Here is a 27,307-nt window from a genome sequence, read left to right on the forward strand (position 1 = left end):
AATGAAAATACATAACATATTGGTTACATAAGGAATGTTATGGGGTCATCATGGATGTGGAAAGCTTTTTAAAAGAATGTACAAATAATGCTAGGAATCCTAAAAAGGCCAAAGAAGATGTTACAAACAAATGACCAAATATGGAATGGGGGGAAAATTCCGTAAACAATCAGTATTTTCATTTGAATGCTTTGTTTTTATTTCATAAGGGCTCCTCTTTCATGGACAATCCTGGTTTTTTAAAGAATTTCAAATGAACACCATGACCTACCTATAGATGGAGAAGGAAGCCACTGATCGAATCAGGGATGCCAAAGCCCCCACTTTGGCAGCTTCCACTGCCCCCTGGACCCGGTACTGCACTGTCTTCGAGTAGCTGACATAAGGTTGATTATAAACAACAATCTTCCCTCTTGCTTCTGGGGCCCTTCTCTGCAGTTCCTCGAAAGAGGTCACCACCAGAACTTCTGCCGTAATGCCTGGAAATAAAAGTCATACAGGATTAACTTATGGTTTCCGACCAGCCAGGTTGAATTGGCACACAAAAGGTCATACATGCTTTATCTGCTACATCTGACAAGCTGGTTTGAGAAGATCAAAGTTTTAGAGTGATTTGCCATGGGAGAGAGACTGCAGAGGTTAGCCAGTTTCCCAAGAGAGAGAAAAGGCATTCAAAATAATATGACATATGACTCAGAAGGTTTTTCAACTCACTTGACCAGCTGGTACTAAATCACAAATGGCTTGAAAAGATAGCTTTTTACCCCTTCTTTCCCACCCTAAGAAATCATGAGTTTCACAGAATGACACTAATTATTCATAAAGAAAATGCACTTCAGAAAGCTCCCATTGGGATTAATGAAACATATATTTACCTTTTTATAAAGTTATTTTGACATGTTGTTAAACAACCTTCATGGACAGCATACAAAGAATGGCAGTTCATGATGAATGTTCTTAGAAGCCAAGAATCTTCAAAAATCCAACTTTTGACAAATAGTTAATGTAACCTCTACCAAGAACTACAAAAAGTCAGCTTGTTTTCATTCCTCCTTTATACAAAACACTCTTAAAGAATATGAAAACTTCCCATGCTTCTCAACTTACAGTACTTGTTCATCACCAAAACACATCACTATTCTCCAGATAAAACTTCTGAAGATGTTGTAATTGTCCCATAATCCTGTTGTCTTACTTAGAAGAGATGCACCATCTTTCCTCCTACAAGACTCACCCAGATCTTCCTGATTAGGGAACAGGGTTTCACAGCCTCCAAGAAGTCATTCAAAACTGCCAGACCACTGAAGATCCAATTTGATGGAGCAGTTTGAGTGACAAGGAGAAGATATTCAGCATCAAAAACCAGGTGCAGTGACTAAATAAAACTATGAAAAGAAAGTGGCCGGTGCCTACTCTTTTGTGGCTTTAGCCATGCAGTCATGAAATATGTCAATAAAAGCAGAAGTATCAACATGTATTTGGCATGTTTCCTTAATCTTGCAAAATGGAGAATTAGGTTTTTCTGGAAGGTTAACAGATGTCATTAAAATATTAACTGTTACTTGGAAAATCCTTTTAAAATGCACTACAGGTATGAGAGAATTCTTGCTTTCAATATAGGCCCCATTGTAATGGACCCTTTGGGCTGGCTCCACTCCTACTTCTGGTTCCCCTATCTGGACTCGATTTGTACTTTTACTTTAAAGTGACTGACTACAGATCTATAAGCATGTCTCCACCAACATTCAGAACTCAGAATTTAATTTATAATCTAAAAAAAAGCAATGTACAATTATAAAAAGGAAGGCACTAGCTTTTCCACATGATAAGTAAATATGTATAAACATACAAATAAGAGTTCAGCTAGACAGATTTTGAGATTCGTAACTTTCCAAAACCTACCTTAATACTTGACTGGTGTTACTGTTGGCATAATACAAGAATTTTATTGATGGTTTTCAGTTGTTCGTAATGAATAACAGATTCAGTGGTCCACCCAAAGGCTGTCCCAGCAATGGGGTAATTTTGGCATCTGGATTGGAGCCACTAGAAATGAAGCCAAATTTCTATAAATTTTCATAGGCCGCTGCAGAATTAAAGTCATAGGCGGGTGGTACTTCACGATGGTCTGTGCTTCAAGTTCTTTTAACCAATGAGAATGTGATGGAGCCTTGAACAGCCAAAACCCATCCTGGACACCACAGTGGCCAAAGCAAATCACTAGTAGAAGCAACAGGTCAAAACCTATGACTGTAAACATGGAAGAACAGTTCAAATTAACTGCTTTCCTGAAAGCTTAGAGTCATCTCTCACTCCTCTTCTCTCCTTCAGCCACCACATCAAATTAAACCTCAAATACTGATAATTTTATGCCTTAAACGTTGATTGAACCCAGGTGCTCTGTTCCACACTCTCACATCAGGCTCTCATTACCTCTGGACTGAGGGCCTGCTATGGCTCCCTCCTCTTCCACGCACCTACCACCACTGGTGTCCCAGCCTCCAGCCTAGCTCCCCCAAACTCCACCTCCACAGAGCTGCCTGAACTACCTGAACTACTGAGTAATCAGCCTACGTTACCACCCCTGCCCTGCCCCTCTCCAGCTCTGCTGAAAACCATCACTTCAACATACCATTCAAAGCCTGTCCCTCTCTACAAACACAATCTCCCTTTTCTTCTGAATTCCATCAAAAATACACTTAAAAGTTCCTGCTCTCACCATGCCAGTTCACTCCTCAGCATCTTTGTTCACACTATGGTACATCATGTTTTGTTCATCTCATTCTCCCAACTCCATCATGTGACTAACACCTATTTATCCTCCAGGATGCCATTTAAGAATCTCTTCTTTAGGAAGCATTCTCTGGCCTTTGATCTCCTGTCTCATTTCCCTCCCCGCCACCCCCAGGGAAGGCTGGCTTATGAACCATCCTCCTCTGGGCTTTCAGAGTATCCTGGGCCTACCTGGGCACTGGATAATTGAAATTCTGCCTATTTATGATTCTCTCCACCACATAAACTGTGATATCAAGGATTGAGGCTATGTTCATTTTTGCTTGCTTCTCCTGGGCCTAACACAGTGCTTGGTGTACGTGTGTAGGCAGTCAGTCAATAAACACTCCTTGAATAGCATCGCTCCAAGTAGGGTACCACTGACTGGATCTAAAGTATTTCCATAAAAGTGCAATTTTACCTTTAAAGTTTGATAGCACTTCTCCCATAATAACTCAGCAGTCTGATTCTCTTACCACCCAGAGCACAGCTGCATAACAATAACCAAGCAAAAAAGGCCTTGGGGCAGTCAGAATAGGAATATAAATTCTAAGTATGACAACTCAAGGACTTGAACATAAGAAAGCTCCTCTGCTCTCTGTTAGAGCCTCTCTACCCTTACTTCACACAAAATTCTAAATCTAGTATTTAAACCTATAAACCATGAGAAACAACAAATCAAAAGGAAGAGATACAGTTGGAAGCTGATAGTACCAGAAAAAACAATGTCAGAGATAGGAACACATAAAATAACAAATATTGACAGAATTTTCTGCAGTGTTAGAAATGTTCTCTATCTGTGCTAACGCAGTAACCATTAGACACGTATGGCTCTCGAGCACTTAAAATGTGACTAATGTGACTAAGAAACTGAATTTTTAATGTCACTTATTTTAATTTGAATAGCCGTATGTGTGTAGTAGCTATGATGTAGAACTCACAACCACTGCGGACTCAGCCTTTATGTAGGCAAATAGCCTAAAGCATCTCTGTTGGCCCTGAGGACCCTGCTGCATGACAGTTCAGTAACGGATGCGAGAGTCATGGTGATGACCTCCGGCAGCCATCACAGACCAAGTGGACTGTACTCAGTATCCATCTTTTGGGATGGCAGGGTATGCAGAAAAAGCATTTAAGGGAAGATTTTTGCTCAAACTGAATAAAATAAAACGAGGCCACCTGGAAGACTTCGCTCATCTGTATTATTTTTTTTTTTTTTGGACACATGTTACACAAAGGAAATACTCATATTCTCCTACAAATCAGCAGGCTCGGGGCGCCTGGGTGGCTCAGTTGGTTAAGCGACTGCCTTCGGCTCAGGACATGATCCTGGAGTCCCGGGATCGAGTCCCACATCGGGCTCCCTGCTCGGCAGGGAGTCTGCTTCTCCCTCTGACCCTCCTCCCTCTCATGCTCTCTGTCTCTCATTCTCTCTCTCGCAAATAAATAAAATCTTAAAAAAAAAAAAAAAAAAAATCAGCAGGCTCCTATTCTTTTCTGTGTTCTCATCTCCCTTCTCCCCATTCTCCATTCTCGAGGAGAGTACATGAAAACCCCTAAGAACACAAATCCAGTGTCATATTCACACTAAGGCCTACCCTGACCTCCCTATTTATAAGTGCAACCCACTCCCAATTCCCTCTCCTCTTACCTTGCTTCATTTTTCCATAGAATTTATCAGCTTCCAGCTATACCTACTACAATCATGTAAGCTCCATGAGCAGGTAAAATTTTTTATCTGTTTTATTCGTTAATAAAAAGTTATCAAAGTGCTTGAAATGGTGCCTGACACACAGTATGTGAAATTCACACACACACACATTCATAATCACATTCATAATCACAAATACATGTACATATGCATATACGGAATGAAGGAAAAGAAACCAAAAAAGAAAAAATTAAAGTATAATAATACCCCATCCCTGATCACTCTCCAAAAGTGTATACTTTCCAAGGAACTTGTATATTTCTGTAAGTCAGGATAATTGATGATAATAGCAATAATAGCTATATTTGAATATCTATTGTTTATACCAATGGCCAGAGAAATTGCAAAGTAGTTATTAGGAGGATACTGATATGCAGAAAAATACATTTACACAACTACTGGGTGTTGAAGCTGAGATTTGTTTTTTTTTGTTGTGGTTTCTTTTTTTTTTTTTAAGAATTTTTTATTTATTCATTTAAGACAGAGAGATACAGAGAGAGAGAGAGTAGGAGCAGTGGGGAGAGGCAGAGGAAGAGGGAGAAGCAGACTCCCTGCTGAGCAGGGAGCCCATTGTGGGGCTTGATCCCAGGACCTGGAGATCATGACCTGAGCCGAAGGCAGGCGCTTAACCATCTGAGCCACCTAGGTGCCCTGAAGCTGAGATTTGAATCCAAGGATCATGCTCCTCCTATTAATTGCACTGCTATCTTCTTTCACAAATGTAAAACAGAAAGGCTCAGTATTTTCATTTTAAGGGGAATAAAGAGGAAAAATAAATAGGTATATAAAAAGTCTTCCTAAGTTATTTTATTTTTCTTAGGCTACCCAGGATCTGACTCATAAATCAGAGTACTACTGTCACATTACATCCCAAACTATTAACAGAGGAGTTGGGAGGGAGACTTCACTCTAGGAAAAGAGTCCTCAGACTCTGTTAGAGTAATGAAAAGGATTATGATAGTTAATTCTAAAGAAAATGTGAGACTGAAGCTAAGAATATTCACATTATAAAGCAACTCTCTTGGCTACAGCTGATTATATCACAAAAACTGTAAAAATCCTCAGGTGCCGTTTTATTCTCCACATCTAATTTTTTAAATTGATCAATTTATTTTGTAAGCGACTTACCCTGTGCATAATCACTGCTGCGGTCTCCTTCTAGAGACAACAGATGCTGGCTGCTGTGGTGTTGGCTCAGATCATTTTTTCTATGAAGAATTTGATAAAGAGACTCCAAACTTAGTATCTTCTGACTGGATTCCCCCCAAGAAAAGCTAAGAATAGGAAGATAGTGAAGTGAGAATTTTTATAATGTCTTCTATTATCAAAAGGAAAGGAAAAGAATACAAACAGAAAAACATGTCTCTGGGGCTCAATTCAATGTGGTATGTTCTAGAAAATTGATTCTGATTTCAGAAGATTTAGCCTTCAAACAGGAAATACTCCAGCCCCACCCAAAAGGAAGCCTAGCTTCTTACTCTTACTGCATAATCTTATACTGAGTATACTATACAAGATAACTAGGTCCAGTGGAATGGCTGGTTTTTCCTGAACTCAGTTATGGAGAAGGGAAAATAGTTATTCTTGGAAACTCAGTGTTTTGGCCTGAAGTGGTAAGGAAATTGCAAATTCATGGCAAGACAGATAAAAGAACATCAGAGCAGTCCTTTTTGAGTGTCCACTTGTTTATGGAGAATATTATAATTGTGCAACGTCCTTCTCATTAAAGAACAAGCCTTAAAGATTCAAATTCATTCAACAAATTTATAGCCCTCCTACTGGGTAGAGCTTCATACTGGACATTGGGGGCAGCATGAATTTGACCAAGTTTCAGTCCTTTCCTCAAAGATTGGAAAATGTGGGCACCAAAAACCGTAAGATACCCAGAAATAAACCTAACCAAAGAGGTAAAAGATTTGTACTCTGACAACTATAGAACACTTATGAAAGAAACTGAGGAAGACACAAAGAAAGGGAAAAACATTCCATGCTCATAGATTAACAAATCTATAGAAGAACACAGAAGAACAAATATTGTTGAATTGCCTATACTACCCAAAGCAGTCTACACACTCAATGCAATCCCTATCAAATTAATGCCAGCATTTTTCACAGAGCTGGAACAAACAATCCTAACATTTGTATGGAACCAGAAAAGACCCCAAATAGCCAAAGTAATGTTGAAAAAGAAAAGTAAAGATGGTGGCATCACAATTCCGGACTTCAAGCTGTATTACAGAGCTGTAATCATCAAGACAGTATGGTCCTTGCACAAAAACAGACACATACATCAATGGAACAGAATAGGGAACCCAGAAATGGACCCTCAACTCTATAGTCAACTAATCTTCGACAAAGCAGGAAAGAATATCCAATGGAAAAAAGACAGTCTCTTCAACAAATGGTGCTGGGAATATTGGACAGCCACATGCAGAAGAATGAAACTGGACCACTTTCTTACACCATATACAAAAATGAATCCCAAATGGATGAAAGACCTAAATATGACACAGGCATCCATAAAAAATCCTAGAGAAAAACACAAGCAGCAACCTTTTTGACCTCAGCCACAGCAACTTCCTACTAGACTCATCTCCAGAGACAAGGGGGAAAAAAAGCAAAAATGAACTATAGGGACTTCATCAAGATAAAAAGCTTCTGCACAGCAAGGGAAACAATCAACAAAACTAAAAGGCAACCTATGGAATGGGAGAAGATATTTGCAAATGCCTTATCAGATAAAGGGCTAGTATCCAAAATCTATGAAGAACTTATAAAACTCAACACCCCAAAAACAAAAAATCCAGTCAAGAAATGGGCAAAAGACATGAACAGACATTTCTCCACAGAAAACATACAAATGGCTAACAGACACATGAAAAAATCACCAGGGAAATATAAATCACAACAACAATGAGATATCACCTGACACGGGTCAGAATGGCTAAAATTAACAACTCAGGAAACAACAGGTGTTGGCAAGGATGTGGAAAAAGGGGAACCCTCTTACACTGTTGGTAGGAATGCAAACTGGTACAGCCACTCTGGAAAACAGTATGGAGGCTCCTCAAAAAGTTAAAGAGAACTATCCTATGATCCAGTAATTACACTACTAGGTATTTATCCAAAATATATAAAAATAGTGATTCGAAGGGGCACATGCACCCCAATGTTTATAGCAGCTATGTCCACAATAGCCAAACTATGGAAAGAGCCCAGATGTCCATGGATGGATGAATGGATAAAGAAGATGTGATATATATACCACATACATATATACTTTTCTATACATGCATACATACATATTACATACATACATACATACATACACACAATGGACTATTACTCAGCCATCAAAAAGAATGAAATCTTGCCATTTGCAAAGATGCAGATGGAACTAGAGTATATTATGGTAAGCAAAATAAGTCAGAGGAAGACAAGTACCATATAATTTCTATGTAGAATTTAAGAAACAAAACAGATGAACATAGGGGAAGGGAAGGGAAAATAAAATAAGATAAAAACAGACAGGGAGGCAAACCATAAGAGGCTCTGACCTATAAGGAACAAACAGGGTTGCTGGAGGGGAGGTGGGTAGAGGGATGGGGTAATTGGGTGATGGGCATTAAGGAGGGCACTTGATGTAATGAGCACTGGGTGTTATATGCAACTGATGAATCACTAAATTCTACCCCTGAAACTAATAATACAGTATATGTTAATTAAATTGAATTTTAAATATAATCATTTTAAAAATTGGAAAATGTGGGGGAGAAAAGTAGGTAAACAAGAACTTTAAAAAGATCACAGGATGTCACAAGTCTAAATGAATGTACATAGTAAAATTTCACAAAATAATAAATTAATTCTGACTGGGGGAAATCTAGGAAGTTTCCTATAAGATGAAACTTTAAGTGAGCCTTAGAAGACTTCAATAGCCTAAAAATGAAGAAAAGGGCATTCCTAGGAAAAGAACAAAGAAGGGAAGACAAAAATAGACAAAACATCTATTCATTTACAGTGAATAGGAGGCTTCCTGCCAGGCCCTCAAACAGACAAAGAGACACTCTAAAATCTTCTACTTCTCAACCAAGATATTTACAGACCCCTATTCTCATTCTATGAGTTCCAAGAAGGCAAGGAAAACAGTCTCCTTGAAACAATTTTCAGGAAAAAAATATTAAACTCAGCTATTAGCTGAGTGAAAGTCAGAAGAGCAAGAGGCAAAGTGCACCCCTCCAAGGATAGCTGCAGGCGTGTGACCCACCCTCTCCAAACTGTCTCCTGAGATCTGGCTCAAATTAAACCTGGTCTGTTACCTGGAGAGCAAGCCCAGACCTGACTTCATCAAAATCCATGGGCACAGCGAATTATCAGCAAGTCTCAAGAGGCAGCTGTCTGGCTGATGGAGCAGTGTACTACAAGCCGCCTTGCCACACTGACACCTAAGGATTAGCCACAAGCGAAATGACTGGTCTACTTTGGCCTCAAAAATACAGAACTTACACATTTTGTTGTATAATGGAGAGGTACCCACCACAGGACCTCTGTGTTTACTTCGACCTGTCATGTAGCACACTCAAGTAGTATGGGGACCCAACTCCGCAACACACAACGGCAACAAGCATGGAGCACAAACCAATCCTTAGCAATCCGATCACTTAGAGATTCCAAACTGCTTCCACTGGTCAGGCCACAGCATGAAAGGCAGTCACACTTTGGGGGCACTTCGATTAATTTTAGCATTTATCACAGGGAGCCAGTTATAGTCTAAAACATGAGGCGTATTGTGTTTGAAACACAGTTGCTTTGGTTGTCTTAAATATGGTTGCTTTGAAACCTGTTTGAACTTGGTTGTTTTCTCCTCAACCCCTGAGGATTTCCTTGTAATGGTGACCGGTGTGAGTGAGTGGGGACTTCCACAAAAAACATTATCTTCTTAGACATACATGGAAATGAGCAGCTGGAAGGTCCTACGTACGTCAGTCAGCTTTCAGTGATACTTAAAAAGGAAAATCTACAAGTCTTAGTGATGGCATGCGGGGGTATGGAGGTGAGTTTCTGGCTGCGGTCGACTGACACAGGACTAGTTATCGTAGTCTGGGGATCATGGCTGGCTCTGCTGAGAAGGTGGGATCTGAGAAGGGAGTCTCAATAGACTAGAGGAGGAAGCCAGGGAGCAGAAGAGAGAAGGAGATTAAAGACACAGAGTGAGCGAGAGAATGGCATGAGAGGAGGCTGGCAGTTGGCAGGGTGACATCACCTGGGAGCCCTGTAGCTGCAGTAAGGAATTTGGGTGGGGACAGAGAAGTCAGGCAAATTCAGAGTTACATGCTGGAAATACCACTAGTCTTAGTGTGATGGAAGGCTTGGAGGAGGCAAGAAAAGGCATGGAGGGCTATTTAGGGGCAACTGCCACATTCCGGTTGAGAGCAGTAGTGGCTGGAGGAGGGCAGGGCGGTGGAGAGAAAGAAGACTGGACAGACCACTGAGCAAGAGTATGGAGGGGATGCCATTTACTGCAATGGGGAAATCAGCTTCATTGAGTGTTGTACTCCATAACCATATTACCCAATCTATATAATGATTACTTTCCTGGGGAAAGTTGTATGTAAACTGAAATTTAGTTATCAAAACAAAGACTTTTTTTGTTGTTTAATTTTAAGATGAATCCTATCTGTGAAACAATGATCTTCATCGAAAACTTCTTTACAAAGTATTTTCTATACTACATTATGCATTCTTCCAGATATGCTTAAAACAGGGTATTTCTTTATCAGTAACAAAAAGCATCCATTGTTATGTAACCTGGCTTGAATACTGGCTATAGAGCTCACTAGCCTTTGCTCATGAATAAGCTGCTTAACTTTTCCCACCCTGTAAAATGGGAATCACAGTATTATTGACACCATCAGGATTCTTGTGAGTATCAGATGAGATGACAGAGCTAAAAATTGCTACGTGTGCTATAAAGCAACATAAGACAGTAAGAGTAAGGTTTGTAAGGGTTCTGGACATATATCAAATGGATATAAGCAGTAATTATCTGATTTATTTAAAACTTCACTTCAAAGTAATCACCAGGAATAAAACAAAAATAATGGATATAATCAGCAAATACGGAGCCTACCTGGCTCAGAGCAGAACTATTCTTTATCACATCAGACAGCTCCAGAGGCTATGCGATTTCTTGTCAGTTTTGACTAAAGCAATCATGTAGGCACTATATCATAAAGATGCCACAAAAGGCTGGGCAGAGAAGCTGAGGAGGTTTCATGGGTCTACTTGGCAACAAAAAAACACAGGGGTGAAGGAGGAATGTGTGAGAGGAACAGGGAAAGGACTTTTCAGAGAAGCAGCAGAGGAACAGGGCATGATAGAAAAAGATACCAGTGGCCCTATCTAGAATTATACTAATGCTATGTTGTATTATCTCCCCTCCCCTTTTCTGTAAGAGAATGACACATGCCAATCAATTGCCTTGTAAACTGCAGTGTCTCTCTTGGAAGACACCAATGCTGGGCTTGGCCATGAGATTTGCTCTGGCCATTAGAATGGGAATGGGAAAGGTATATGGCCACAGCTGAGCAGGAACTTAAAGAGCCACTGCAAGCTTTGATATCAAATGGATATAAGCAGTAATTATCTGATTTATTTAAAAATAAATAAATCTTTTTACTTATTTTAAGAGATCTTTTCCTTCAGCCACAAGAATGACATGTCCCAGATGGGGACTTCTTCAGCCGGGATCCTGGAATGAAAGATACTTGAGGCAGAAGCAAAGGCACTACCAACTTTATATATTTATATGCAAGGTGAACAAGAAATAAATCTTAGGAGGTGCACCTGGGTGGCTCAGTCGGTTAAGTGTCTGACTCTTGGTTTCAGCTCAGGTCATGATCTCAGGGTCTTGGGATCAAGTCCCATGTCGGGTTTTGTGCTCGGTGTGGAGCCTATTTGAGATTTTCTCTCCCTCTCTCTCTGCCCCTCCCCCTCCTCTAAAATAAATAAATATATCTTAAAAAAAAAAAGAAAGAAAGAAAGATATCTTAGGAGGTCCAAGCCACAGAAATTTGGGGGTTATTTGTTACCACTGCAATACTGAGTGAGAGCTGACTAAAGTAGGAGCCCTGAATTTAAAGTTTCTATCAGAACATTTCACAATCTATAGCTGATGACAGATAAAATATAGAATGAATATTTTTAATACCTTAGGGACAACTGTTCAGTGAAAATTAGATAACTACTTTCTTCCTCCTATCACACATCAAAGTGATCAAATGATCAACACCAAACAGTAGACAACCAACAAATCTGAAAAAGAATTTAGCAAGTGTCAGTGATTTAACACATGCAGACTAAATGACAAAGAATTTTAAGTAAGAGATAAACCCTAGAGATCATTAAAATACAGTCTTGGCAGCTTCGGTTAGCTAACCCACCTGATGTCACTTCTAAAAGAAACAAGCAGCCCTGTTGTACTATTAAATAATTCTATATACTTTCAATAGATTTCAATATTTCATATCTAAATGTGTTTTCCCTCTAAATTTCATCTCCAAAAACCAAGGGCAAAAATGATAGAAACTGGTGTGCTTATGTTTATATCAAGTACAGAATAATGTTATTATAGTGTTATATCAGGGAGATAAAATAACTCTATGACAGCTTGGCATTCCAAAATGGGCTTTTTCATTCAGCTATGTTTTGAAATGTTAACTTCCTATGCTGTTCTTGAAGAAGTAAAACTTGGAGAAAAAATACCGTAGCAAAACAGAATTTTCGCCCTCAATAAGAAGAAACCTGACTCACTTTCATAATTCAGTTTGACACAGCAATTTGCCATGAGAAGATTCTAGAGACATGATGGAAATATCAGAACTATAGGACTTACAGGAAAATTTCCTGAATGTTATTTATTAAAGTCTACTGGCTGGAAGGACATAAATCCTTCTACAATTACAATTCAAAACCATCAACATGAAGTTTAAGCAGGAGAGATTTAAGTACAAGAGCATTAACCACATTTAATTTGTTCAACATCATACATCATTAGGGAACTGCAAATTAAAACAATGAGATACCATTACACACCTATTAGAATGGCAAAAATCCAAAACACGGACAACACCAAATGTTGGCGAGGATAAGGAGCATAAGGAATTCTCATTCATTGCTGGTGGGGATGCAAAATGGTATAGCCACTTTGGAAGGCAGTTTGGAAGTTTCTTACAAAAAACTAAACACTCTCACCGTATGATCCAGCAATTGCACCATTGGTTATTTACCCACAGGATTTGAAAACTTACATCCAAAAACTGCACACAGATATTGACAGCAGCTCAATTCATACATGCCAAAACTTGGAAGCAACCAAGATATCCTTTACCAGGTAAGTGGATAAATAAAGGTACCTAACGACAGTGGAATATTATCCAATGTTTAAAAGAAATTAGCTATCAAGCCATGAAAAGACATGGAGGAAACTTAAATGCGTATTACTCAGTGAAATAAACCAATCTAAAAAGACTCTATGATTGAACAATATGACATTCTGGGAAAGGCAAAACCATGGAAACAGTAAAAAGATTAGCGGCTGCTAGGAGCTGGGGAGAGAGAGAAATGAATGGGCAGAGCACAGTGGATTTTTAGGGCAATGAAACTATTCTGTACAATGTTATAATGGCAGATACGTATCATTAAACATTTGTCAAAACCCATAGAATGTACAACACCAAGAGTGAACCCCAATGTAAATTATGGGTTTGAGTGATAATGTGTCAATGTAAGTTCATTAATTACAAATGTGCCACTGTGAATGGGATGTTGATAGTGGAAGAAATTATCCATGTGCAGGGGGTGTGAGTATATGAGAATTCTCTATACTTTCCCTTCAGTTTTGCTGTGAACCTAAGCCGCCCTAAAAAATAAATTTTAATTCTAGGATCTCTAAAAAAAAAAAATTAAACTTAAATAAATAAACTTTATTAATTAAAACATATATAAATATATATTCAAAAGAAAGTTTATGGCTGGTAAAGCCTATAATCAGGAATGCCCCAATGACAAAGAGAAGGTCTCCTTTACGTGGGAAACACAGAATCTAGCATACTATTAACCTCACACATTCAATCAACATATACTGAGAGTTTAATTATGTGCCAAGAATGGTTCTAGAAGACCGAACAGATATGATCCCTTCTCTCAAGGCATTTCAATAAAAACTTGCCATTGGTTAATTTTGTTTCCATAATAATCTTAGTCCCTGTATCAAGTTTTCTTACACATATGAATCGGTATTCTAGAACAATTGTAACACGTAGGTTGAATTGTAACACGTAGGTTGCAGCTATCACGAATCTTTTTTCTAACTGCTGAGATCAAAGCACATATGGATTCTCATACTTGCAAGTGATAGAAAACCCCAACTGGCTTGAGCAAATTTCCAATTGGCTTAAGGAAATGTATTGGTGGGGCACCTGGGTGGCCCAGTTGTTTAAGTGTCTGACTCTTGATCTCAGCTCCGGTCTTGACCTCAGGGTCATGAGTTCAAGCCCGGTGTTGGGCTCCATGCTAGGTGTGGAGCCTACCTAAAAAAAAAAATGTATTGGCTCACATGACCAGTAGAAGGGCTGGCCTCAGAGAGTTCCTGGCTCCTGGTATTGCCCCCTTTCATCTTAAGAATCTGTGTGGTGTTTTGCCCATTCACAGCTCTAGGTTCTCCCAGACCTCATATCCTTATTTATACTACCCAAGGAAAGAGGGAGTGTCTCTTCCAGAAGTTCCCATGGGAAAAAGAGAGCAAGCTTCATTCTTCCAGAAGCCCCAGGAAACAAGTCTGTTTAAAACCATGTGTTATATGCCCACTCCGAATCCAAAACTATGGTCTTGGGGATGGGATGTGCTGACTACCTTAAGCCAAGCAAGGCTCACCTCTACACTTGGGTAAAGGGCCAATCCCACCCAAACCACGTGGCTGGGAGTGGGTGGAAGTCACCCACCCCCAAACAGAAGGAAAATGCATGCTGGGTAGCAAACAACAGATGGCCACCACAGGGGAAATGTCTTGATACTGTCACAGGATGCAGTACAATGCTTCTCCCATGTTCTGAATTCAATGTGTGTTTGCTGTGTTCAATTAAATTGACCATATTTTTCATGATCTACTTTGGCAGAGTAAAGAGCCTCTCAGACCATTCATCCCCAACCATCTGAATTCCACAAAATGAATGGGAAGTTTTTGATGAGTTTCTGAAGAGCTACCAATTAATGAAAAACAGGCATCATTGAAACACCACTGATAGTTTATTAATCCATACCAGAAACTTAAGCAGAAATGCTATGTTAATAGAAACATTAATGCAACAGGAGCCCATAGCTTGCATGGTTCCCAAGAACCCATGTGGACCATTGATTAGCCTTGAACCATACTGAGAAGCCACTATTTCATACAACTTCATGATGGAAAAGTAAAAATTTAAACATTTGTAGACTTACCAGATTGTAGGGCAGGTTTTTCAAATATTTAAAGAAAAAAAAAATCAAGTTTGTCTATACTCAGTATAAATCCAAGAAGTGAAAGGTAGTAATTCTTCAGTTCAAAAGATTTGCATGAAACTGATGATAACAGGAATAACAATTATATGCATGCTCTGACCAGGTACCATGCAAAGCTATTTACATGCATTATTTCATGTAATCCTTATGCCCCTATGCAGTAGGTATTGTTGTTCCTGTTTACTGAGGTGAAAACTGAGATTTAACCTATCTCAGAGTTTGGTTAGTTGCAGATCTAAGAGTCAAACCCAGATCTATCTGATGGAAACTTTCTATCCCTAACTGGGAGAAAGGTAGAGAGAGAGCAACAGTCCTTCTAGTAATTGAATCTAATCAGTCATCCATATATTTGTGTCTACAAGATGCCAAGCTACCCGATATATGAACTGTCTTAGAGACCATCTCTAAGATTTTTAGCATATCATCTGACACAGCACAATGCATTTGCTAGCTGCTACACAGATTATAATCTGTAGACATAGAATAATTGTTGATGAGTGACCCTTAAATATATAACTTTATCCTTTCCCTCTTCATTTAACCTAATTTGAGAATGTTCCTAAGACTGTCTCTTCAAGGAGGCTTACTTGGTGGTCACTTCAGAAAAGATTTAATTATAATAAGAATACTGAGCAAACATTTATGTAGTTCTTATAGTACACCAGACACTGGTCTAAATGTTTTGTTTACATTAACTCTTGATTCTCTCAACAACTCTATGATATAGATACTTTCATAGTCCTCATTAAACACAGGGTATTTATCTATTCATAACTGCATTTATTTGTTTCCAACTTTATTACCAAAAGAATTTGAGGAGACCTATAAAAATACATTGAAAAAATAAAAATAAATGAATGAAGAGAATGCAGGTGTAGTAAAATAATACCATTGTTAATATTATAGAAGAAAATACATGTCATAAGGTTTGTGCAGTTGCTAGAGAGGACTATAAATTTAGCTGTAAACTGCCTGGCAAAGAAAGCAAAGAGTGAAACATAATCAGGCACAAAACAGAAATACAAACCAGTTGCTCAGGAAAAGCACGAATTTATGAACAATAAAAGTTATTCTGTGGGTCATCATAAAGAAAATGCCATATGATATAATAATAGACAAGAGTCCATTTCTACCACAAGTACAACATATGGGGACATTGTTCCTTTCCCCCATATCCTCTTTCTCTCTCTCTTTCAGTAATGGAACCATTTAATACTGATGGAACATGACTACGTAAAAACAAACAGCAACAAAAAAAGAGACCTCATTTTCAACTTCTCTGTAGATAGGTATGACCATGTTACTTATTAGGGGAGGCATGTCTTTATCTTCCCCTTGACTCCTTCCTGGTCACTCAAATGCAGATGGAAGACACCATCTTTTCATGAGGTAGAGTTGAAAAGGAACATCGGGACAGAAGTCTGGGTTCCTACCCATGGAGCACAATTACCTAGAATTTTATATGACAGAGAAAGAAACTTCTATCTTGCTTAGGCTACTGCTATTATTTTGAGCTTTCTATCATTCCTAGCTAACTAAAGAATGAGGGGGACAGAAACCTCTTTTGGATATGGGGATATTTAAACTGAGAACTGAAGGATTATGCTAAGGGGCTATCACTAAGAAGAGTGATGACAAGAGTACTCCTTCCAAAAGCCCTAAGGCAGGAAAACTTTTCCGAGGAACTGAAGGAAGATCATTTGTCTGGAGTGTACAGAAAGGGCAAAACAAAACATGAGATGAAGTCTGGGAAAAAGCCAAAGACCATATCATGCAGGGCCCTGTGGGTCATGGTAGAGTTAGAATTTGTTCTATGGTCAATGGAAGAATGTGTGTGGCAAACAGTTGTCCCTCAAACATTTGTTGAATGAGTTTTTTACATGTATATTAAAAGATAGCTCTTTGTGATGATAATTTTTCTAGGCAGGAGGACCTGGCAAGAGGCATATGATAGAATGTTCATATAAAGAATACAGGTCTTGCATTCACAGAGTAGAGAAGGGAGAGACTTGATGTGAGACCAGTTGAAAGGAAAGACCTGGACAAAGATGATGGCGGCCTGGCCTAATTCACAGAAGAAAAAAAGAAGGGAATGAATTTGCAATATATTTTAGGAACAGAATCAATAGGTTTTGCTGAATGATTTGATGTGTAGACAGACAGAGGGGTACAATGGAGGGGAAAGAGAATGATTTGATGAGAATTAAAAAACAAAGAGTTAAAGGATAGATTATCAAAAACTTGGAGTGAATGTGTAGTCCATGTTGTCGATTCAAAGCAGGGCAATCCATATTGACAAGACAATTGATATCCTCTTACAAAATTAAGACTAAGAAAAACACATGTCCAGATCCATGACCACCATACTTCTACTGGTTGGTAGCCAATGAGCTCTGATTTTCTTCAGAATACAGTTGCCCAACACAGGCAAATAAATGGATAATCAAGGCCCCACATGTACTGGAAAGGATCTGAAAGATATAGACATTTCCCTGTCCTCAAGGAATTTAATATGTAAATACTTAACTAGTCTACAAATACATTAGCCAAAAAAAAATTAATATATTAATACATTACCCTACAAAAGCATAAAAGTAAACCATGCTAAAAATGTAATTTGGACAAGAAGAGCTTCTGGAATCAGAGAATTCTCAGTATCTATATCTTCATCTTGTCTTTGTTCCTACTCTCCCATCTCAGTAGGCATTGTCCCTCTTTTCTTTCTTTTTTTTTTTTAAAGATTTTATTTATTTATTTGAGAGAGGGAATGAGAGAGAGAGAGAGCATGAGAAGGGGGAGGGTCAGAGGGAGAAGCAGACCCCCCGCTGAGCAGGGAGCCCGATGCGGGACTCGATCCCGGGACTCCAGGATCATGACCTGAGCCGAAGGCAGTGGCTTAACCAACTGAGCCACCCAGGCGCCCTGTCCCTCTTTTCTTAATCAATCCTTCAACTTGTGCTCTGCTTTCCTAAAAAAAAAAAATGAGTTTAATTAATTACCCATTCTGCTTCTTATTAAGCTGTACATTCTTTGGCAAGTCACTTAAGCTCTCCAAGCTTCAGTCTCTTTATCTGTATAATATATTCACAGCAATGTTGTAAGGATGAAATGAGAATATGTACTTGAAACTATTGTGTAAATTAGATAATCAATATAAAAATAAAACATATTCCTTTACCACCTTCCCATTTCTCTATTTCCCTCATGGGCAAATTATATGAAAGATCTATCTACTCCTTCCATTATTCACTCATTCTCTCCCTCTCCTTAGTTGTTACTAGCTTTATTGAGATTAAATTCACTTAACACACAATTCACCCATTTAAAGTGTACCATTTGGTAGTTTTTAGTATATTCACAAAGGCATGCAACTATCACCACAATAAATTTTAGAATATTCCATCACCCCCAAGACAGACACCACAGCATTAGCAGACACACCCCATCCACATGTCCCACCACTGCCACTAATCTACTAATCTACTTTCTATTTCTATGGATTTGCATATTCTGGACATTTTCTATAAATGGAATCATACAAAATGCAGTCCTTTGTGACTGGCTTTTTCCACTTATCCTAATGTTTTTGAGGTTCATCCATATTTTAACACCCTTCAATATTTCATTCCTTTTTATTGCCAAATAATATTCTATTGTATGAATATACTTTTTTAAAATCCATGCAACAGTTGCTTCAGGACTCATCTTTGCATTCCCTGCAGCGAATCATATGATGCTTGTGAGGGTTGTAAGCCCCTGATACCAGCAACTATGTATTAGTCATTTCTATACCAATAGTATGTGCACCCAGCTGGCATAAAGCCAGTGTTCAATAAGTTTATTCAATAAATGAAAGAACGATAAAGACTTAAAAATCATTTACTGAAATAATTTATGTGTTGAGGGTAAGATGTATATAAATGCACAAATCTAGATTCAGATTAGTATATTTCACTCACTAACCCTTACATAGCCCTAATAACTAATTTTACAAAGCAAACTGACTGCTTCCTTCCAAGTAGCCTGAATTTCTTAACTTAGAACTCCCTTGGAGCATCCATCCATCCAGAAGTCCCTTCACAGTTTTGCACCAAAAATCTTTGGCTTTCCAGTGCTTCTAGTCTTTCTAGTGAAAAATGCATTATTTCCAAAATAATCAGAATAATAAGGCACTTATTTGCCTTCCCAGCACTCATAATCCACAGCCTAAGCGATACAGAGTCCCTGTAGTTTTGTATTCCACTGCCGGGGGCGGGGGGGCAGGGCAGTGGGCAGTGGGGAAAGAGCTTAAGGAAACCAATAGATTGATTTTATGTCCATTAAAAACTTAAAGCTAACTTAAATGAAATTGGGTTTATTGTTTGGTCTCATCCTTGATTTAGGTGGTAGACGGAATACCAAAAATTTATTATTCATTCAAGAAGTGATTGATAGCTGGGTAAGACCTAAAGAAAATTAAAAAAATAAATGTAAGACATTTCTTAGGCTGAAGTAACATAAATTAATTGGAAGTTATGAAATAATTAATCACATGCAATATATGGCTATCCAAATATCAGAATGAGGCCTGTTATAATGCCAATAGGATCCAGAGCAGGTGGATGTCAATCCCTGAAAGAACCTGCACTGTCCAGCTGTCAAAATTAAAAGCCATTCCCTATAGGCTCTGCCCTACCCAGGGCCCTTGCAGTATGCCAGAGAATAACTGGAATGGTATGATGCATTTATCTGCTGTCTCTAGGCCAGGGGTGATGAAAGTCCTAGGTACCAAGGTGAGCTGCTATCTTCCTAACCACCCCCACCTCATCCCTCACCTGCTGAGGCCAGTCTGACCACATAGTCCCCAGCCCCCGGTTTTCATGGTAATTTCCCCAAAGACTCAAGTCCAGGTCCTGAGTTTCTCACCTAATTCCTACTTGTCTTTTGGGATTGATTCCTTCTTCCAGAATCTAATACATCAGCTCCCGGAATATGTCCTGATCCATAAGTAAAATGACAGACTGGAATCAAGAAATGACACATTGTCTGAACAGAGTCCCCTGGACAAGCACTGTTCCCTTACCTTGGAAAGGGATCCTGGAGAAAGTATCAGGGTGGGCAGCATCATCACTCTCTGTGTCCCCCTGAACTTAGTGATCTGGATGCTAATCTCTGTCAGCAGTCCCCAGGCCTCACCCACTTCCAGTCTTAGTTTTTTCTTCTCTTTCCCATCTGAAATGCCTAGAATATCTCTTGACCAAATAGAAGAATGGCTGAGCCACACTGAGGTTCAAGTTGGAAGATGGTAAAAGTTGTGCTTAGTTTGGAGCCAAATTCCAGAAGGCTTCCACCTGCCACCTACACTGAAGTATTTGGACTTCTTCCTATTGTCACTGTGGGAAAGGGGGGAACAGTGGAGGTTTATGAGTAGGAGAAGAACAAAATGAAATCACAATTTGTGTTATAACCACATCCTTCTGACCTAGCCCAGGAAGAGGTCTCTATTTGAATGAGGGCCCAAATCACTGTCATGCTTAATGACAAACATTTTAGCTTTCTTTAAGATAAGTATATTCTTTCTTTTTTATGAAGAGAAGAAGTAACAGACACCAGCTCAGCTTAAGAAGAAAACCTTGAGAGGAACTCAGCATTTTCTAAGATCAAGCTCAGATTTTTTTTGTCTCTTGGCTGTTCTGGTAGCAACCCTGTCCTTTCCTCCCATGTGAATGGTACTGCACCAGGCCCTTAGGATTTTACAAAAGACAGAGAAGACCCCATTCCTGTTCTCAAGGACTTCATTATCTAAGGATCCCTTCTAACCACTCTATCATTCCCTGACCTCAACTACCTTAACCCAGTTTCATGTTTGAACCTGAGACGTTCAAAACAGTCTGCCCAAGAGCAAAGATACTACCTCCCAATCACACTAGCATTTTAATCCCTCAAGCAATATTTTACAGCAATTACTTTCAAAAAGAGAAGTTCTTTACTATGCATGAGGCAAGAGACATAGACTACCCACAGTTATTTTAATAAAGTTATAAATTAATACATGCTGTTTAGTGAATAGACACACCATTTTTTAAAGTGCTTTTAATCCTTTTAAATTTTAATGCAAATTTAAATGTAATTAAAGATGAATGGCTGGGAAACATTTTTGCTATGGCATATAACCTAGTAAGGATGCCAAACCATCTTGAAGGCATATAAAACTCTGACCTCAGAGGTTATATGCTTTTTTTTTTTTTTTTTTTTTGGAGGGGTGGGGGTAGAGTGTAAACAGAAAAATACCTGTGTAGAAAAAAAGCTATACTGAAATAAAGTAGTGTTCCTAAATGCAAATACTGCTATAGTAGAATATTGAAAAGAACCCATTTGGTAAAAATGTAATATCTCTCTTTGGGTACTCCAAAGAGAATTGCCTCATAAGAATATATAATGGTAAATGAAAATAAAAATCAACAAAGAAAAGGAGTTATTGGTTAATATCCCAACTATCAGAGTCACTAATGTGGATTTCTAAATAAAGCCCATAAACAAACATTTGGTTTATATTCAAGTTCCTCTTTCTTTCCACTTACTCCCATTTACACCGTCACTCATGGGAAAATGCGATTTATGTAAAGTAAATAAGCACAAGTATTGGATTTATTCCCCAAATATTTTCACATCCTAACCAAAAACACATTTGGATAAATATCTATAAATGCTGCAAGAAGTTAGTGGTCCTTGACATATTTGAAAGGTTAAAGCAACAAGGCAGCAAATGATTTTAAATTGCTTACTAATATTAGAACATAGGTTTAAATCACCTTGAAGTAGAAACACAGTTATTATTAATGACTATAATATAGGCTTTTTGTTTTCTATTATAATTCTATCTTATAAATTTAAATATTTACATAACATACCAGTAAAATATTTCAGTATCTCTAACATTTTCTTCTCAATTTCATTTATTTTTTATCCTGTGTCTGCAAACAGTCATATTATCCATAATATTACTTTGATGAGTTCTTAATGTACCTCAAAATTTATACACCTAATTAGGTTTTATCCCATTTTGTTTTAAGCAATATCAATAAGGTTAGTAAAAATTAAAAATAATGACAAATCTAGCCAATTAGATGAATCAAGAGCCTAGTGCTTATTCTCTTATCTAAAAATAAGACATTGTCCCCTTCTTTCTATAATCAAGGTAAAATATTATTTTTTAAAATGAAAATGTCTATGAAATGCTATAAAGAATACCACACTGATAACATGCTATAGTTCAGATTTTAGGACTTGTGGAAAATGGATCTTAGATACAGTTACATTCTTTAGTCTTACAAAGTTCCAAAGACATCAGAAGACCCCCAAGGATCCAGAACATTTTATTAGCTTAAATTTGGAAATTTTCTGTGGTAAATTATTTGAGCAGACTCTAAAACTGAGAAGCAATTACAATTTTATTTTGAAATGTAGCCTTATTTTTTTTAATAGGGATTTCTTTATTTATTTGACAGAGAGAGAGCACAAGCAGAGGGAGAGGGAGAAGTAGGCTCCCAGCCAAATAGGGAGCCCGATGCAGGACTCGATCCCAGGACCCTGGGATCATGACCTGAGCCTAAGGCAGATGCTTAACTGACTGAGCCACCCGGGTACTCTGAAATGTAGCCTTCTTTAAAAAAAAAAAAAAATAGATAACATTTCTCTATATTTCTGCGTTAAGCTCAACTTGGTTTGTCATTTTAACATTTCTGGATGCAATGCTTTCTATTAAGAACTTAGGGGACCCAAAGATAAATAAGACAGAAGCCATGTCTTCAAAAATTTTTCAGACTGGCTGGCAATTGCTTCCGTGCAAAATAACACAAGAGTGAATGGATTTGACAAGTCTATAGATGTCTCTCACAAACAGAGGAAGTTCTAACTAGATGCCACAAGGAGTCAGGTAAACATGTCAGTGTAACACTGAGGCTCCATGTAAACAGTTGAGGGTGAACAGACTTTACCTATTTGGTTTGGTTTGCCTTACTATATCCTCGAGCTGAGGTATGACACTGTTTCAATGATGTTTGTGTGCAAACTGTGTTACTCTGTAGAGTACTTTCACATACATCCTTTTATTCATGTCTCACAGCAATCCTATCCAGTGCATAGGACTATTTCCCTCACTTTCTATCAGAGAAAACTAAGGCTAACATATTAAACAACTTGTCCAAAGTCACTCCAACCACTGAGAGATTGGGATTCTACTAGACTCCCTTCTTTTCCATTCTTTTCAATATCTCACTCTGCCTCACCACAATTCCATGAGGCACTCCCATTCATTCATTATTAAACACTCACTGACCATCAGCAATGTGGTGGGCATCTGGGGTAAAATGTGTGTAAAATATGGTGCCTTATCTCTAAAAGATTACCATCTTTTATGGAAGACAAAATCTTAAAGAGCTAATTATAGTGTCATCTGGTAAATGCAATGATAAAGCTGTCCTAATGTGCAGGAGTGAGGAAAAATCAAGGAAAGCCTCCTAGAGAAGGTGAATTCCAAACTGAATCTTCAAGGGTAGGTAGGAGTTAGCCAGGTGAGGGAGAGAGGAGGTGGGAGCCCCAGGGAGGACCAGGAGGAAGCTATTCCAGACAAGTGTTCAGCATAAATGAACAACAGCAAAGAGAGAAACAACAGGATGTGTATGGAGGACTTCTTAGCAAGTTTTTTTCACAAGCAAACTATTTTTACCTACTTCAACTTTTTAATCAGCTTTTTACTGAAGCATAATTTACTTACAATAAAACTAATTAGTTTTCAATATACAATTCTATGAGTTTTGACAAATATATATAGTCATGCAACCACCACCACGATCAAGCTATAGAGAATTTGTATCTCTTCAGAAAGTTCCCTCATGCCTCTTAGAGTCAATCCCTTCTTCCCATCCCTGACCCCTGGCCACCAGTGATCTTCTTTCCGTCACTAAACTTTTGTCTTTTATAGAATTTCATATAAATGAAATCACATGGTATGCAATGTTTTGTGTCTATCTTCTTTCACTCAGCAGAATGCTCTGGAGATTCATCCATGTTGTGCTGTCCATCTGTCCTCCATTCTTTTGTATTGCTAAATAGTATTCCACTGTATGGATGCACCATGTTGTGTTTATGCACAGTGAGGGATGCACCACACTGTGCTCATCTGCTCACCAAGTGATGGACATGTAAGCTGCTGCTAGTTTTTAGCTATTATGAATAAAACTACAGTGAATATTCACATACAAGCCTTTGTGTGAGCAAATGTTTTCATTTCTCTTGGGTAAATATCTAGGAGTGGAATTGCTGGGTTTTATAATAAGCATATATTTAGCTTGATAGGAAACTGATTTCTAAATAAATTGAAACTGTGGGGCAATAATTGTTCATTCTCGTTAAAGATTCTTTTGGTCCCACAGCCCAAAGCACTTCTCAATTGTCCTGCCCAATTCATGAATTTGGCATCGTTAACACAGATGTGTGTATGCCCTTGCAGTTTTCAGAGCATGTTCACATACACGATCCTAATTTACCCTTCTAGCAACTCCGTAAGATAGTCCTGGTTGATACTCAGCAGGTAAGTGTCAGGGACAACCTTACCAGATGCGTATGTTATCTGTCTGATTGGCTGACAGCCAAGCTAAACTGGCTCTCAAGACGTTTCAGATACCATTTCTGGAGTAGGTACTATGGGCCCCATTTGAAGATGAGGAAACTGAGGCTCAAAGAAGTTAAGGATCTTGATCACCATGAGACCCCAGAAAAGCATAAGAACAAAGGACTCCCACCTAGAACTTCTAAACTACTGTCCTTTCCACGTCTTATGAGCACCACGAAGGGAAAAACAGGTGGGTGCAGGGGTATTTGAGCTATAATTAGATTGATAAAGAGGGTTCCTTTCTTCCCACAGACCTTGCATGAGGAGCTTGTCCTGTGATGTTCCCAAATTCAACTCTAGAAAATATTAGCAAAAATACATTGGCGTTCTCTCCCTAAGGAGGGACAAGAATAGAGAACAATATCAGAAATGCCAGAAGCCTCCATCTTTGAGGGGAGAGGGCTATAAGCCAAACTGTGATGACAAGAATCAGGGACTTTCCATGCTCTGTGTATCCAGGCTCATTGTGATCCCATGGCAAACTCTGTCAGAGCCAGGCCAGGCACCTGGCGGCTACAGCTCAACTATCAAGCCCCACTTCACTACTTCATGAATTTTATTTTTCTTTTTTTAGCTCAAAGAAAGATTCAGGTAATTTAAAAGGAGCTTCCCCCCATTTTCATAAATCATAGCTATATTGCCACAATCTTTCCGACCTTCCTAAAAATCACTAACAAACATTTATTTTGATAAAACTGAATAGAATGCAAATAAGGACAAAATTAACATTATTTGGATCCAATAGCAACCCCAAGATGCAGTCATGGTCTCCACAGAGTGACTTGTAAAAGTAGCAACAGCACCAAATCCCTGCTTTGCCCAAGGCCATGAAAAGTGCATTTTTCCTTTAGGGGTGCGAATCGCTCACATATGTTCACCCTGACATTGTGCCTGGTCCCAAGCTTAATATATTCAACTGTGTGACAATCTGAAATGGGAAAAGAGCTTTTCAAATCTGAATATAAACTTTATATAAACTTTATATAAAATATACTTTATTTTCAAAGTTGATCTGGGTCTGAACACAATCTGTCCTTACAATTTAGAATCTAAAACTCATCCTATGTATCCTGGATCAGTGATTCCAAAATTGAGCATTGAAGAAATGAAGAAACTACAGTTGTACTTACCTTCATGAAGTAAAAGTTTCTTGAGACAAAATTACCAGAAGTTGTTGGATGAATGATCAGCAAGATACATATAGTTTGGTGAAAAGAGCAAAGAGCATTAACTGTGCGGGTAGGAAAGGAAGGTCTCTACCACAGACCACCATGGGAAGGATCCATGGGCAGCTGTTCAGAGTGAGTTTCTCTGGCAAAAGGAACAGGGACCAGGGATCAGGAGTACAATAAATACTTACTTTCCCTTGCATTGCAAGAATTTCTCTTTATTATATTAACTCCCTCTGTCCCCTTTCCCCCATTTTAATAAGTCATGAATATGGTAATTACATAAAAAATAGAGATAATATAAACATCCTTCAACCTCCTTACATCTTAATATTTTGTCATCTTTGCTTCAGTTCTTATTTTCTTTAAATAAATATCCATAGATTACAAATGTGCACTGTTTATATTACCCATCCCATTCTCTTTTTTCTCCAGAGACAACACTTACTATCTGTGGTGTTCAAACTATGCATGCGTTTGTACCTTCAATACATATAAATGTATAAACATTACTTGCATGTTCTTTAACTTCAGGTAAATTGTATGATAAGTACCTATGTTTCCTCAACTCATTTTTTTAAATTCAGTGTTGCTTGTTAAAGTAATTCAGACTGATATATGTAACTCTGGTTCATCCATTTTAACTGCTTTCTAGTATTTGATTGCATAAACCTGCTCCAATTTATTTACCTATTCTCCCATAATAATAATTTCTTACTATGACAAACAACACTGCAATAAACACGCATGTACCTGTCTCCTTAAGTACTGTGTGAGCGCCTCTGTAAGGCACGTGCCTAGAATCGGGCTACGCTCACTTGCACAAGAGCTCTCTCACGTGGCTGCAGTGGCCGCTCATTCTCCTGGAGCGCTTAGAGTTTCTGCAGCTCCACAGCATTTTGCCAAAGTCAAACGTTTAAAGTTTTATTAAATCTAAATATTATCTCATGTTTATTATATTTTCAATAAATATGTAAGTAGGGGTGGGGGAAGGAGTATGAGGTTCTAAGACATCACCAAGGCACAAAAAGACACACTGCTAAGCCAGTATCTCCAGCTAAAAGAGCAGCAAATTCATTTAAAGCTGTGCTGGTCTCACCCCCTCATCCATCCCACCTCGTGCTAGTGATATCTGACTCCGCACCCTAAATCCCAACTTGGTTCCAACCCCAGACATCAGTGCCCTGCTTAAAAGGGCTCTGGTGGCCACTCACATAAAATCCTATGGTTGACCCCATTACCAGAGGTGACTAGGATCCAGCCAGCTTCTAGACCCACCCAGAAGGTCACGTACAGCTCTGTTACCAGCCCCGTCCAGCCAGGTTTCATTCCAACCATGTCCTATTGTGGAGGGCAAGTGAGAGAGTGGCATCACGACAGAAAAAACTCCCACGGCGACCAAACAAGGTCATTTACTGTAACCAAAACTATACGAGGATATGAGGG

At 38.6% G+C, this 27,307-nt stretch overlaps 1 protein-coding gene across 6 annotated transcripts in view; it reads right to left on the reverse strand.

Annotated features, from left to right (window-relative positions):
- The window catches only part of CPQ (carboxypeptidase Q), a 448,086-nt gene that overhangs the window by 302,101 nt on the left and 118,678 nt on the right, over nt 1–27,307 (reverse strand). For all 6 annotated transcript variants that reach the window (XM_078072196.1, XM_078072199.1, XM_078072193.1 and 3 more), the window contains exon 3: nt 272–479. In XM_078072196.1, the coding sequence (XP_077928322.1) occupies nt 272–479 (208 nt within the window). The remainder of the gene's footprint in view (nt 1–271; nt 480–27,307) is intronic.

This window comes from Halichoerus grypus, chromosome 5, assembly GCF_964656455.1.
Source record: "Halichoerus grypus chromosome 5, mHalGry1.hap1.1, whole genome shotgun sequence".
Taxonomy (NCBI): Eukaryota; Metazoa; Chordata; class Mammalia; order Carnivora; family Phocidae; genus Halichoerus; species Halichoerus grypus.